Here is a 15,948-nt window from a genome sequence, read left to right as displayed (position 1 = left end):
GAGAGAGAGAGAGACAGAGAGAGAAGAATTTGATGGGATGTTCGACGGAATCAAATTGAAATGAGGGTTGTCACGTGACATGAACATCCACTGATCGAGTTTTGTGAGATGGGATGATAATATATATCATATATACATATATATATACATACTTCATTTGCGACTCGTACTCGAGATCGGCATTCAATTCTCTCCTCTCATCCGAAAACCGAGAAGCCGATATCAACGGGAGACATCTCACCTCTCCAAGACACTCTGCAGAATGAGATCATTCAGCTCCCCTTCAACGTCGAGGATCGCGCACATCGCTCTCACAACCCCGCCCCTACGGTCAATCCTCTTCCGAGCTCTTCATGCCTCATCAACGGCCAATGGTGGAGGGCCAAGGACAGTCCAGCCTGGAAAACCTAACAAAGGCTCATTTTCCAAGCATTCGCCCAGTCGACCTTCCTTCGGTGTGAGATCAAGCATTGGTCAGAAACCTGCTTTCGGAAAGAGACCTTCATTCGATAGATCTACTACCGACAGATATCCACGATCGTCCTCGTTCACCCCCTCACCGAAATATCAGGACAAAGGTAGAATACAACCTACGTCGTCACGTCGGCTAGCGTCCTTTGATCAACCTCCAACACGATATAATTCTGCTAAATCTCCTTTCAAGACGGCCGGCGAAGACGAAGATGTCGAAAGAACTCCCTCACCCCGATTTCCCAAATCACAGCCTTTCCAACCTCCCACGTATGGCTCTACAGCTACCCTCTCAGACCCTGCAGCAGCCGCACCTCAACCATTCAACTCGTTCGACCTCGCCCCTGGGCTACTAGAAGCATTGACATCGCAGTATGGCGAAGATGGTAAAACCACTCCAATTCAGAGTTTGAGTTATTCAAATCTTCTTTCTACGTCAATATCAGATCAAGGAGGATTAAGAGCTATACTGGGAGCTGAAACAGGAAGTGGGAAAACCATGTCCTACCTTGTACCTCTATTCCAACATCTCAAATCTACCGACCCAACATCTTCAGAAAGTTCAGCTGCCGAAGACGCCTTACATCCAAGATCGATAATCCTTTCTCCTACCCACGAGCTCACTCGACAATCCACAAGGTTTGCCAAGTCCTTGACGCATATGACCAAGCTAAGCGTGATGGGTCTAAGCAATACTGCTGCTGGAGGTGTTGGTGCGAGGAGAGGCACGGTGGATGTGCTGCTAGGGACCGTTGGAAGTATAAGGAGGATGTTGGGTATAAGGAAGGACAACGAGCATGACGAAGACGGTCAGCGAGAAGACATAGGTGAAGGGTTATGGAAGAAGGACGAGAAGACGGGATTGGTGAGGAGTGACCAGGTGGAGTGGGTGGTGATAGATGAAGCGGATGTCCTGTTGGGTGAGCTGGCATCTGAAAGCCATATCCTCCGTCCGTAACGTCTTGCTAATCATTCTCACACCGGTACAGGCAACGACTTTCTTGGTGAAACATTATCTATCCTATCGAAACTCCCATCAGCCCGCATCAATCTGATCCTCTGTACTGCGACTCTACCTCCATCATTACTCAACCTACTTTCCTCCCACCCCTTATTCTCTTCGACCAAATTCAAGCATTACCTCTCTCCAGGTTTACATAAATTACCATCCAAATTGGAGACTCGATTCGTACCACCTTCAAGATCTGGTAGTCGACTGGCAGATGTAGCTCACGAAGTGAGAAGAGTCTTCGCCGATGATGCTATCAAAGCGAAACAGAATGAAGATCAGGCGGATAAGAAGAAAAGCAAGATTGTTGTATTCTGCAATTCTGACAAGAAGGTAGAACAACTTTCAAATACGCTCGAATCGAAAGGGCTACATTGTTTGAACTGGACCAGTGAGAGTCAATATCGACAACGAGGCAGGAATGGTCTTCTGGATACATTCTTGACGAAAGCTGTACAACAATCACCCAGAAGGAAGTTCCAAGAGACCGAACAAGGAGAAGAACTCATCTTGAACGAGAAGGCAGTGTCGAAAGAACACGTCAAACCATCTTCGACGCCCTCACCTAGAATACTAGTAACCACCTCTCTGCTATCCCGAGGACTCGATTTCTCCTCTTCAGTCTCATCAGTCTTCCTGCTAGATCCACCGAGAGACGTTCTGGATTTTGTACATCGTGCGGGAAGGGCAGGTAGAGCAGGTAGGGAAGGACGAGTGGTAGTGTTTGGTTTGGGCGATGGAAGTGGAATAGGTAAATCCAATAAGAAAGGGAAGGAGCTGCAAGTGGGCGAAGTACTGGGCAAAACCCAGATAAGGCGACAGATGCTGGGCGGAAGGGTGAAGCGGGCGAGGCTGTAGGGGGGATTTCATTGTAGATGTTTGAATAGCAGCAAAGTCGTCAATCTGTGTGGTTATATAGTTGTATTGACATATTCAATTCACTTCTCCCGACCCACTCATCTCCCTCATTAGTATACTATGCATAACGAGACTATATGAATGACTTGTCACATTTGCTTGTTATCTTTTGAAGTCACTCACTTTGAGCAAATCGTATCTGAAATGGGACGACCGACCACTTCATTTCATTGTCAAGCACTATAACACCGACCGTCAATACACATCGCCACTAGCAATCGCACAGAGCGGTGAAGGCATCAGTACTGTGACAGACCGTGTCGGATACAATCTTGATTCAGCTCAACTCGTTACATCAGCGTGATGCGCATCCTCAATCCCGAAGTCTCATTGAATCCGATCCATTCCGCATTTCTGGTTCTCAATGACCAATGCCGTAAGACCGCAACTCCCTCCGTCTTGACCGATAAAAGCGGTGAACAGGCGGTTACGTTACCACATGAGTCTGTCCGAAGCCTTCGGTTCTCGAAAGTCCCGAAGAGTACGTAACTGGGTAAGTAACCATTTCCATCTTCTTCCGAGGATATAACGTAAAACTGCGGTCGACGTAGATCTTGCATGGTCGGTGACGTTAAGATGGGTAAATGAATACAAGGTATTTGTATAAACATGATTTTTGATTTATAGAAATAGAGAGCAGAGGTATTTGTATTTGTCGGGCATCAAATTTTGATTTTCCTTAGTAGGATTCTTCCATGGAGACTAGCTACTCGGTGACGAGCGGGTTAGGCTTTGATCTGAATGAGCGACGGCCAGAAGGGTCATTGACATGTATCGCATGGCACCCACGGCGATTGCGACGTACAGCACTGTAGGCTCTGGCGGGACATGTCACCATATCCAAGACGGACGTATCATCGAACAGTTCCACATTTATGGCAGGATGATGAGTTGCTACCATATGACGAGGTGCATATGGATTCAGTATACGAATATAGAAGGACCTGTAAGATAATTAATGCTACATGTATTGACTTGAATGTCTGTTTGTTCTATCTATTACGGAGAAAGTGAAACCCGTGTATGAAGTAAATTACTTCAACTAATCTGCGCTATCGGAACCCGTGTCTCCATGATCCTTTGTTCCTCTTTTGCAACCTTGTGATATTTTCATTGTCCCTCACTTCTCAATCCATCTTAGGCATCTTCCATCCCGGCGGCTTACCAACCCAGTCAATCCTTCTCTTATCCTTCTCCCCCTTCAATCCCAGAATCATCTCGATCACCGTCGACCCTGTATGACCATCCCTTCTTCTCCATGCACTCAGAGATGCACAATAAGCTCTTCCGGGAGGGAACCAATGACCCCACTGGTCCCAGAACGAATCTGGCATCTCCCAAGCATCCGGATCTAGGGGATTACCGAATATCCTAGCTTCTCTGAGGGTACTGGAGATGAAACGCGGAAGGTTGAATGTACCTGGATTTACTTTGTGTACTCTGATGGTAGCCGCTCTGAGGATGGCGATGGGGAACAGGACCAGTCGGAGATCGGCTTGTGATGAGGATTGATACTCCAATAACAGCTTGGCATCTTCGTTTGATAATCCTTTCAGTTGTCTTGATCGGAATTCTTCTGCCACCTCGGGAGGGGACAGGCTGGAAAGAGCGGTCAATACGATTTGCTGTTGCTCTTTAAATAAATCTGGGAGCACCGGCGTATAGTTGAGTAAAATGGGTTGAGGTAAGATGGATAAGAGTAAGATACGGGCTGTGTAGACCGATGCGTGTGGGATTGAATCTGTCAAAGAACCTTCTGCTTCCCCGTCTTCTTGCTGATCTAGGCCGACTTGGGAATCTGACCATCCAACAGTTGATGTTCCTTGACCTTCAGCAGGGGTGACGGTGGTCTCCCCCCAATCGCAGAGGGGGACAAGGATACTCTGGTTTTCGGCGATATCTCCCTTTCCCTCGGTCGGCTGGAACGGTTGTCCCCAGTTGAACGAGGGCTGGAATGAGGACTCGCGGCTATCATTGGGTAATCCTCCTCGATCTTGGGTTTGAAGAATCTCAAAGGGGGGAGTTTCGTTCCATTCTGAGAGTGAGGTCGTGATGCTTCCCTCTCCGGCTGCAACGAGAATCAACATCAGTCAATCAAGTTTGATTTTGTACCATAAGAGTAGTTCATATATCAAGGAATCTTGGTACACGCACTCACCGACAGATCCCCCTTGGAGCTTGGTCTCCTACTCCAACCTCCTTCTCTATTCGTCAACATCTCCAGCTGTCTCTTGGATTCGGTCAAGGACATCGATGGATGGGTGATCTCGCTCGCGGTGAGGGAAGTTGACAGACTCGGTAAGGTGGTATCGACATGTGAAGGTTTAAGTGAGACCAGATCGGATATCCTGATCGATCGAGGTGAGACATTGCCTGTTCCAGATGACGTTGATGCTGATATGGGAACGGAATGTCTTTCGGACTGATAAGGTGCTGATGTTGGTCTCGCAGATGAAGGTGAAGTCTGTCGGTAAGATTGGATGGGTGGTAATGTATGGATGTTCGATTCCGATAATCTGCCTGACATGGGATGTAACCCTGGTCGCAAGGATGAGGGGGGTGGTGGAGGGTAGTCGGCAGCGTATGGATCCCTCTTGCGTTTCTTATCACTGTCCGAAGCTGAAGCTGAGGGAGGTGCTTGTACCCATTCATTCATCTGTGATCCCCAGTGTAATTCTGGAGTGGGATAAGGGTTCTCGAATGGTCGAGAGAAAGAGGTCGGTCTCGGTAGAGTGGGTCTGGATTCACCTGCTGAGGAGGGTGGAGGGTAGCTCAACCTCCCTTCAGAGTAACTGGAACCGGGTGGTACAGACGAAGCAGCTCTGGCTAGTGTCGATAGTGGATCGGCAGGGAGTGGACCAGATGGGGTAGGTAGTGGTGGAGGATGTTGATGTGGTATCGATCCATGTTGACTAGTCGCTGAATGAGGGGGAGGTGGGAGTGATGATGACTTGTTGATATCTCGATCTGCCCATATGCGACGTAATGTCTCTACCTCTGATGCCAGACCATTCCTAAACAAAGTTGATTCCAGATCGTGTACCCATCCTTGCAGGTTGTTCTCTCTCTGTTGAAGATGAGCAAAACTATTCTGCAAGGAGGAGTGTTCCGCTCGCACGTTGGTGAGATTCCTTTCCAATTCTGCTATATGGTTTGCTCGACGTACTAGGGAACATTCAAGTCAGCGATATGTACATGCATGAACAGCAGCCTATGTATAGGAGAAAGAGGGGAGGATGATATGGGAATGAATGCATGGATGAATGGGATGGGATTGAGTTGTAGTGAGGTGGATGATATTACGTTGATATATATAAGGTATATTAATCAGGAACGACATGGGGAGAGATGACTTACAACGTAAATTCCTCTGCTTGACTCTGTTCTTCTCCCTACGTATCTCCAGCTTGTCCTTTTCCACTTTGTCATCCTCACCTTCTGATTCAGACTCACTGTACTCTGCGTGATGGGTGTTGGAACGGTTGGATGAGGTTGAAGCGTTCCTACTGGTGAGTTGATGAGGTGGGAGTGGGAGTGGGAGTGGATGGTGGAGTGAGCCATGACCGATGTTGACTTGCATGTTGATACTATTGCTGGGAGGGAATAAACCAAAAGGCGGGTGTTGCTTTTGAGGAGATGTTGATGTTGATGCTGACGCTGTTATGGATGAGGTGATAGGGGTCGATGGTGTTGCTGGATATGATGATCTATAAGGGTGTTGTTGATGTTGTTGATGATGTTGAGGATGAGGATGCATGGTGATGTGATTGTGGAGTGATAACTCAACTTTTTCCAATCAATGGTTTACCAGTATCGTTCCTTGTTTTCTTCCCTTGGTTCCCTTGGTTCCCTTGGTTCCTTGTCGATTGATAATTGATGATGATGATCTGTTGGGTGATCGAATGGGATGGAGTGGAATATGTATGTATCGATATATACTTTATATACAATCGAAGAACAAAAGTCACGATGCAATGCAATGCAATGCGATAGAGTAGTTTGGTTTGTTGAAAAGGGGAGAAAGATGAACAGTCACTGGGTGACTTCCATGGTCATATATATCTTAATGATGATGGATGAAAAATTGATTGTTTATTTGTATATACCGAAAGACGATGGAGATCAATACAAATAGTTGGAAGGTATACCAAGAGAAGACAGAGAGGGAAATAGGGACAGGAGGAGAGGAGGAGGAGAGGGAGGAAAGGGGAAGGAACGACGCTACAATGATGATGATGATGATGATCAATGCGCCTTTCCCCTTTTGGTGTCGTAAGTCGGTGACAATCTTGTGAGTCAACCCAGATGAAATAAAAGTTTGGGATGGGACAAGCAAGGTAGGAACACTGAGGACGTGACACCGAACCCGATGTACTATCTGAACCGAGGTCCGACAAGTGGGGGTTGAAGGAATGATCTGGAAAGGGGAAGAGGAAGAGGAGGGCAAGTGCAAAAGTGGGGGAAGGGGGGAAAGATGGAAGGGACGATTGATGGTAACAAGAGACCAACTGATCTAATTCAAAGGAATACCGTTGGTCACAAATGCTGTACACCGAAGTGAGATGCGATTCCTCTTACGGCCCCGGGTGAAGACGAATGTACTGTGTCGCTGAGTGTCGACAGACGGGGATGATGCAGAGGATGTCGTAAAGCAATTGTCGAAAGAGGGAGGTAGACGGATTATTCCAGGAATGATTTTATCGGATCAGACCGAACAATGGTGAAGAAGGAGGATCCGAGTTAATTATTGTTGTTCTTCAATCCTTTTCTCTCTCTTCTTCCAAGTTGTTTGACAGTGAGACAAGATGTGCGATTGGCAAAGAAGAACAATAGAGAGAAGATGAACAGACGTGAGAATTTTCAAAGTGATTCCAAATGACGAACAGAATGCGGTGGTGTGTGTTTGTGTGTGGTGGAGACAGGTAATGTTTCATATGATGTACTGGGTAGTTACTAGGTGTTGTCGTAAGTCGGAGGCATAAAGTTTGTCGGGGGTTTGGTCGTGACTAACGAGTAGCGAGTGTGTAAGAAAGGGAAAAAGGAAAAAAAACAACAGTCATGCGGACAGAGGGAAGGGAAGGACACGGACGGACAAACTGATGTGTGTGATTATGGGGTAGGTACTACGAAGACGCTGTGTCTCCTCGTTCAAGATAAGATCTTTTCGGGATACGAGTACATCTTTCTCTCTCTGGGAATGGGAGTGCGGACCTGATCGGATTGGAATTATGGGGCAGATGTGACCGAGCGAAAAAATATTATTACCAGAGATCACATCGAGTATCGAGTGTGTGTGAGAGCAGAGGAAGAACATTCATCCCATCAAACGGAAAAAAATAGAGAAATGATTTGTATTTTTGGGACAAGTGAATGAAACGAATTTCTACAAATCATCATTCATGTCGCCTTTGATTATTTGTATTTTTGGACGATTTCTACAAATTCTTCTTTTAATCTGTTAATACAAATACATCTTCCACGTGCAGGTCAAGATGAACAAACGTAAACTTATGCAAGACGATCTCCCGAGTACGGCAAGACCATTCGGATTACCTGGATTACCTACCTGCAGATACGCTAGAAGAAAACTCTAAAAAAGACAAAGCAAACGACTCTGCGCTGCGCTCAAGGGCCAAGGAATGTTTCGGAAAGTCAGGATAACCACTACCAAAGAAAAAGCAAAACCAAGCTGGAAAAAGGAAACTAACCATATAACGTAATTCAATTGTTTTCCCTGTTTCTTCCTTTCGGTTGTATTCCGGATTACCCGCTGTCGAGCTGCGACGTGGTTTGTCTGTATCATGTCGGATATATCTCATATCAGTCCTGATACGGCGCCCGTGGTCCTTGCTACGCAGCGAAGCATGGAAAAACAGGGGTGAGTCGCTAGTTTGTTTTCTATCGACGCCACCTGGGATTTGACACCAACAGCGTGGAAGTGAAGAAGTCTTCTTGTAACAAGCCACATTCGTCATCCTGAACCACGGACCAAACATTCAGATTCCTCCGTCTAGCTCAGGTTCGCAACGCCGTTCTGTACCGTTTGAATGCTCTTCTCGGACGCAAAATGGAGACGTGTTTTATACGGAAGGCGCTGTTCTGTGCATGGCAAAAGTGTGCTTTGTCGACGACAGCGCTTAGTGACGAGCTCGTGCACGTCCAAGAACTGCATCCATACTCCATCCCCGTCTTCATTCTCGCCAATCTGAAAGTAAAGGGTGACAAATGTATCATGGATCGTGAAACAACTCATGTAGTTAAGCATCCACAGATCGGATTGATCTCGATTGACAGTAGGAATTGTCGATCCTTCTTTTACGTTTCCACGATCAATCAACCGTCCCAGGCTACAAGCTACACTCACTTTGTTCCCAAGGAACCCGAGAATGTACGTAACAAGAATAGTCGTTTAGTTTGTTGGGTGCCTTCTTCTGAGTCTTGGGATCAAACCAGGATCGTTGGAATCCATCTCGCCTCGGTTTACAGATCAGGACCAGAGGCAAAATAAGGCAAGTACCCCGAACGAGGTTGAGGTCATTCCAGCGGAGGATGCATAAGTTCCTGCAAGCGCTTCCAACTGGATCATTGTCAAAGTTAAGCTCTGTGTCTCGTGTCAGATTTCTTTCAGCGCTCCTCTTTGCTTGCGGACTCGGAGTACCTTTCACCGTCACCTCCGACCCGAACGGCTCTGAGACACACCGGATATCGAGCTAGATGTCATGAGGCCCACAAAATCGCATATATACATCCCCAGAGGGGAGGAGATCGCGCAACGGGTCAAGATCGAAGTATGATGGCGATCAGACATGATCATAGCTCCTACTTGGTTGAATAGTACTTCACACGACATAACCGTCCTAATCATCAACCTACTAGACAAAGCTCACAAAGGTCACGATCCTTCTTGGATGGTTGAAAGATAGTCGGAGATGGGTCTCATATAAGACTGAAGATGGTTCACGATTCAGTCAGTCATCTTTTCTGCCGCTACCCTCTTCAAGTCTTCACCATCAATGACCAGCAGTTACACCTCACGTGGGCTATCCAGCGCTGTATGTAAGCAAACCTCCTCGTCATGTACGAAACTACATCCTCTTTACCACCTGTCACCCTATCCCTACCGTCCTCGCTCATCCTTTCAAGGGAGTCGTCGAACGAAGTTGTAAGATGTTACGATGAAAACACATACATACTCCCGCTCTCAGTCCAACTAGCATAAGAACCTTAAGTGTACGCCTTTGTCCAGTGTCAATGGGATGCATGTACAGTATGCTGGTATGTTATTGTATATATGCATTCCACAATATGCCAGCTAGCTCGCTAGGATGGGTACTATATAGTACGGGTGTTAGGTAGAAGAATGTTCATGGGGTTGACTTGCCTCTTTTCCCATCCGATAGGTTATATAACGTACAAATGCAGGAATCTCATATTGATTCCTTATATATACCCCACAATGATGCATCAACAACATCAACATCAACAACAACATCAACAATGCATCAACCAATCATTCGTGTATGTATGGTTGAGTATTGAGTATCTCATGTCCTGCTTATTCCGAGTTATATACAATCATACGCACATACACAGACATTCCTTCTCTCCTTTCTCTCCATTCTTCCCATCTGCTGTCTCTCTCCTCGTCTCTCGTCTCTGCTCTAGTATAGTATTATAGTTCAACCTTGTTGTCATGTTTCATAAAGTAACGCATTGATCAATATCATCGTATCCCTCAAGTATATCCTGCATCTTACATCCTGTATCCCATATCTTGTACAGTTATATCATTACCAGTCCCAACGCGATGTCACCACCAAGCACACCAAACCCACATCAACGATCTCATCGATCAACAACAACAACGATAGTCACAGTCACACCTACCAATACGGTACAAACACACAAGTATGGACAGGGGAATGGACTGAGGAAGACGAGTGATAAGAGCACAGATCATTACGCTCATTATTACCCTATACCTTCAGTACCTATTCCAACCCCTGCTCCTGCTCCACCAGCAAACATATCACGATTACAACCACAGCATCAAAACCAACATACCTTGACCTCGGGTAATCATAACAAAGGTCTGAGACCTTTAGGAATGTCATCAAACTCGACTCTCAACATTCCAACAACATCGACAGCTACTCCTTCAGGTGGCAAGTCTCCGACCATAACGAGTAGTAAAGCAGATAGAAGGAGAAGTATGATCTTACCACCTAGCCCTAGCTTCGAACATGAACGGATCGAGGAAGAGGTTGCAGGAAGAGAAGGAGGATCATCATCGTCGTCGTCGACAGCTTCAGAGATCAAGACAAGCAACAAGCTGAAGCGACTTTCATTATGTTCGAGACCTCCCTCGTTGGAGTTCATCGATCATAATGAGAACAATCATCCCTCAACACCCATCACATCCCCTCAACCACCTTCAACCCCCCTCGAAAGAGCGGGGAGCACCAGACGACCAGACCGCCGGATGGGCGTCAGAGCGAGTATAAGTTATTCACCTGCGATTCCACCTGCTCACACTCCCAGAACAGCGGAAAGAAAAGTGTTTGGACGAGGAGATGGATGGGGCATGGACGAGGAACTGAACATGGATGATGGGAAGGATGACAGGGGCGATATGGAAAGAAGCGAAGATGAAGTTGAAGATGATCATCGAGATAGACGAGCGGTGGTCGGGGTACAGACATTGGCTGAGAAGTGAGTTGCTCTGGTTTCACGATAAGGATACATAATGTCAACATTCGTTGGCTTCATCCAAGTCTTGTCCATGTTATTGCACTGCCTTGCTGATTACATGACGCTTTCCTCCTCCAGACACGCCGAATTACTGACTCATATCGCTCAGAGGGAGAGGAGAGTGGCTGAGTTGAAGCAAGGTGAGTATACCTTCGGCATCTCTCCTTCACCCTGCTATTGAACACAGCCAACAGTCTTCCTCGTTACCCCTCACGTCGCTGTTACCCATGAAGCTTTCATCCTACGCTGTTGATCAACACTGACACTCTCCTTCGTAGAACTGCTCGCTCAAGAAAACTCGCTTGCCCAGCTGAAATCACGGTGGACTACCATCGTTTCACGATCAGCCCTATCACCTACCCAAATCATCCATTACACTCCCACTGCTACCCCTACCCATACCACCACCAGACCACCCCAATCCAGCCGTCGTCGACCAGTCAGCATGATCTCCACATCCACATCCACGTCTTCCGCATCCTCTTTATCCCTCGCTACCATCGACGAGCCCGTACCCCTCTCAGCTTCGGCTCTCATATCCTCCACTGGCGGACTCAGTAACACCGGGGCTGCAGTCTTGAGCGGGATAATCAGCCAAACCGAAGGTTATCTAGGAACGGAAGTCGTTCAAGGCGGAAAGAGGTTCTTGGGAAATCTGTGGAAGACTGTTGGTGCAGCTGCCGGGGGAACGGTCCCGGTAGATCACCAAGAGCCAGTTATAAGGAATGCAGATCAGGATATTGTGGAAGGGTTAGCACGATCTGCGCCTAGAGAAGAAGATAATGGAGGAGAATGGAATCAGTTAAGCTCGAAATTGGATCTGTGAGTGATCTCAACGTTCCTCCATGCGCAGTCAACAGTCGATCACACAACAACCGTCTTGCTATTGCCATAATAAAATGCTTTCTACGTGACACTTAATTATTGATGGTCCTCGTCGTCTGACGGTCTTCTTACCCTTGGTCACTGAATAATTCTGCTGACTTCTTTATCCTTACTACCGCAGTGCGAATCTGCAAAAGCTTATAACACCATGGGAGACTAGATCTACATCTGCCACTTCTCAACCTCCATCATCAGCCTCGTCGTCTTCCTCTGCCTATCCCAGCCGACAAAGGAAGGAGCGTCTCGCTAATGACCGCAGCAGCACCGTAACTCCCACCTCATTCTCCCGCCGCCAACCGTCATCTCCACCAGCAACGGTCGGATTGGGATTTGACCTAAACATCAAACCTAGATCTACTATTTCAAATTCAGTCTCATCCCCCAGATCGATTGATCCAACGACACCTTCTCCCCCTCAATTACTAGACGGTGATGGTCCCACTTCAGGTGGACTGGTCGGGTTTGACGACAATATAGGAGATTTGGGCAAAGCTCTTACCCCTTCGAAGCCTAAGAACAAACTCATTCCAAGCAAATCATCATCAACTGCCGCCTCATCGGCATCAGACGACGGTTGGGACTGGTGACTAGCCGCCCGAGGTCTTGGTATCTGGGCTGGAGTGGTAATCGTGATGGCTAAAGCTGGTGAGACGTATAACATTTAGGTGTAACTCGACTATCGACTGTTGACATGATCGTGCTTGTTGTGGATAAAACGTTGGACTGGATTAGATGAGAACTTAAGGATCACAGGATATAGGATCAATCAGGATATAACGAAAGTGGGATATCGGTCAAACCGTTTGACACATGTAACATTAGGTTCTCTTTTTCCTCAACGGACTTTGTGATGACAATTACGTTTACGACAAGTGTTCGGAGGAGAGCGTCGACCCACTTCGGTAATGTTGGCCGTACTGAGCGACGCACCACATCACATCGTACAGTACTGACTGAACGCCATACTCACGCTAGGCATTCTGGGCTCGTTGAAGACAGAACTCCATTCAGAAGTCTCGCTCAAAACGATCTGATGGGAAGTCTATGAAGTCCAGCTGCTTCAGCTTACACCTTATAGACTAGACTTTCAAGCTGCATTGGTGTGCTGTTGGTGCAAAGTCACAATAAGATCAAAATATATGCTATTCAGCCTGCACTCTCTACGATGTCGTCAAATTATATACTGCAGGTTCTGTTAATATCTTACAGGTCCATTATACTGTTTTCTCTCTTCGTAAACTTCCCTCCGTTCATCATCACTTCGTGTTCTCCTGCCAGGCTCCTCTCGAAACCTACGATTGCACATACGCTGCTTGATCCCCGAAACTTAGTACTCGGAACCTTGGGTTCTCTCGTAGTACCAGATAGGTTGAGTGGCATTACAGTTGGACTTGGTAGTTTGGTCGAGGGGTTTCAAGAACCCATCTTGAGGTCTACCGTATGAGTGAGTGTAGTACCAGACTTCAGTCAACACTTGTCTGGTGGGTCCGGTGCAACCGAGCTACAGGGGGAGTTGTCAGCGATTGGGCCTTCTTTTCACATCGATCTTACTATAAGAGGTGAGGCTTTTCCACCGCTCGACACTCACGTATGGTTCAGCACCCGAAGCGGCAGTCAAGGCATCTTGGATCTTTTGGAACTCGTATCCAGTCTGGTTGGACGGCGTGATGCCTTGTTCGCTCAACCATTGGTAGGTCGGGTATTGGATATCGGCTTTCACGACTGATTCCAAGAAATCGATGATGGAAGCTTCGGTGCTGTTCTCATACAATAGACCGTAGCAGTCGGGAGCACCGTCGAATCCAACGTCGTAGGTTGTGAAACATGTCTGAGGAGGTATCAAGACGATCAATTCATGCTCTCTTACAACCTAGACAGGTTGAATGGCTTACAGCATGTTTACTGAATTCTGCCAATAGGTTAAAAAAGAAATCAGCATCGCTTTTTGACGTCGTTACTCAGCGTCATGGATCGCTCACCGTGTTGCCAGAAGGTCCAGTCTGGAGAGTTCTGTTTAGAAGACAGTCAGTATCTTCTGGATGATATTGGGCTCAAGTATGGGACGAATTGGTTGACTCACTTGAGATTTCCAGAACTTTTGCATGAAAGCTAACAAATCCCATTTACCGTACTTTTCCAGCAAAGGTGTGATCACATCACCACCTTCCCATACTGGCACAGGAGTACCGTCAGGCTTACCAGTAGTGGTGTTGGGCGAAGGGACAGGGTCGTATTGCCTGGACAGATCGCAGTATTGGCCTGAACAGGGCGTGCCGATCAGCAGGGAACGTTTTGGGTCTTCTGATGACATATTGGATAATCCCCTTCGCGAGATGTACTCACCGTATGATCCATCACATCTGTCAGGCCAGAGACCATGGATTGTCCATGACTCTTTGGGCAAGACTGAACCTTCACTCTCGAGACCTGTGTACTGCGTAAACGTGTCAGTAAAAATACATGCATTGTTAGAGATATTGCACTATACTCACCGTATCCCAGTACTGGACAAAGAGCACGATTAGAAAGATTAGCACACACTCTGCCGCCGATAAGGAGAACGGGAGACGCTCCCTCACCTGAGTAACAAGTACCAATCCTTCAGTAGGTGTACAGCAGGTGTCGACGATGGCGGTGGTGTTCTCACACGAATAGATGGGTTTAGTCAATGCGCAAGTGTGGTTGTCGGATAGCCAGGCATCAACGGAAGCCATCAATGGCAGGACAGTAAAGAGGGTGAGGAGGGGGAACATTTCTTCTCTGTTTTATCAGCTGGCTATGCTATGGACGCTGTCCTTTTCAAAAGTGTGAGGTATATGACTGACTTTGGCCACGTCCTGTACTCGGGCAGTCTTTATACTTTGCTCGATTGGACCTCAAGACTCCATATTCCTTGCCTCTCTCCTGCTAATCCTCCCTACCTATGGCGAACCGTCAGTATCTGAGGTCAAATCTCAAGGAACAACCTTAGAATATAATCCTAGACAAGTGAGGAAAACGTTTATAACGATATACCAATGATAACCCAGCGAGACCCTCTTTCCCGGCTCATCAACCCATGCCGAGAAAATGGGAGAAATGACATCGCGTGGTGCTCCAAGCACGTTTGTGGAGCTGGCATCGTGTTGTATGCACGGCCTCTATCAGCATCACTGTGTGATTGATAGCCCCCATATCGTCTGTCAAGTGCATGACATAGACCGAAATCTTACTATGTATGCATCATGAGAACCCGATGAGTGCCTTGCCGGGTAAGCTTACAGTACCCATCGAAGCACGTTTCGATGCCGTCTTCGTGTCCGGCTCTCAATCTCTGGGAGAGCTCGCCGCTCGTAACACGTTTACCAGCAAGATAAGGATAAGCTATCACTGAGGACATGAACTGGTTATTCGGGACAACGTGGAAAGCTGGGTCCAGGACTTGGGTTGGCAGAGTGACTATCTCTTCAAACTGGGATCAGAAGTTTGGCCGAATGACGAGCGGGTCGACAAAAACTGGATACACTTCTCGATGTCGTTTGCTCTGCTAGCTGCAGTGTTAGATGAGTGAGTAATTAGCAGGTAAGAAGACGTCGTTCATCCAAATCAGCCCACAAGATGACCCCATCACACGTCCTTCTTCAGCTTTACGGTAAGGGGTTGTTAAAATGGACGTTCCAAACCTGGTTTCATCTCGTTTGTATCGACCTAAATTGATCAGCAGCTACAGGAACATACAATGACTCATCCTCTCTCCCAGCTCCATGATCCAGACCAGTCGAATCGCGCCATCCTATCTGCTTCTTCAAATGTCCTGTTAGAGTGTTCCTTGAGACTACCCATCGCATCGGGTGTCACTGACCCAGGCTCATCAGCCGTTCCTTCGCGCTTCGCACGGTGGTCATTAGCGGTCGCAATCAGCGTCATTGTCTGAC

The 15,948-nt window shown here is 47.1% G+C and overlaps 4 protein-coding genes across 4 annotated transcripts; 2 read left to right on the top strand and 2 right to left on the bottom strand.

The window, feature by feature from the left end:
* Positions 1-262: 262 nt before the first annotated feature.
* On the top strand, positions 263-2,338 carry I302_100015 (uncharacterized protein; the record flags this gene model as incomplete). Its single annotated transcript, XM_019190036.1, has 2 exons — positions 263-1,391; positions 1,461-2,338. The coding sequence occupies 2 exons, from the start codon at positions 263-265 to the stop codon at positions 2,336-2,338; spliced, it is 2,007 nt and encodes a 668-aa protein (XP_019046784.1).
* Positions 2,339-3,525: 1,187 nt separating this feature from the next.
* Positions 3,526-6,155, bottom strand: I302_100014 (uncharacterized protein; the record flags this gene model as incomplete). The annotated part of the gene is made up of 3 exons (XM_019190035.2): positions 3,526-4,466; positions 4,553-5,563; positions 5,756-6,155. The coding sequence occupies 3 exons, from the start codon at positions 6,153-6,155 to the stop codon at positions 3,526-3,528; spliced, it is 2,352 nt and encodes a 783-aa protein (XP_019046783.2).
* A 4,050-nt stretch (positions 6,156-10,205) lies between these two features.
* On the top strand, positions 10,206-12,621 carry I302_100013 (uncharacterized protein; the record flags this gene model as incomplete). Its single annotated transcript, XM_019190034.1, has 4 exons — positions 10,206-11,110; positions 11,228-11,289; positions 11,428-11,971; positions 12,156-12,621. The coding sequence occupies 4 exons, from the start codon at positions 10,206-10,208 to the stop codon at positions 12,619-12,621; spliced, it is 1,977 nt and encodes a 658-aa protein (XP_019046782.1).
* Positions 12,622-13,361: 740 nt separating this feature from the next.
* Positions 13,362-14,787, bottom strand: I302_100012 (uncharacterized protein; the record flags this gene model as incomplete). The annotated part of the gene is made up of 8 exons (XM_019190033.1): positions 13,362-13,535; positions 13,623-13,862; positions 13,927-13,943; positions 14,014-14,044; positions 14,115-14,293; positions 14,378-14,468; positions 14,527-14,538; positions 14,614-14,787. The coding sequence occupies 8 exons, from the start codon at positions 14,785-14,787 to the stop codon at positions 13,362-13,364; spliced, it is 918 nt and encodes a 305-aa protein (XP_019046781.1).
* Between the last annotated feature and the right edge of the window lie 1,161 nt (positions 14,788-15,948).

This window comes from Kwoniella bestiolae, chromosome 1 (assembly GCF_000512585.2).
Source record: "Kwoniella bestiolae CBS 10118 chromosome 1, complete sequence".
Classification (NCBI taxonomy): Eukaryota; Fungi; Basidiomycota; class Tremellomycetes; order Tremellales; family Cryptococcaceae; genus Kwoniella; species Kwoniella bestiolae.
The sequence above is the reverse complement of the archived record's forward strand: the minus strand, read 5'-3'. Positions and strand labels throughout refer to the sequence as shown.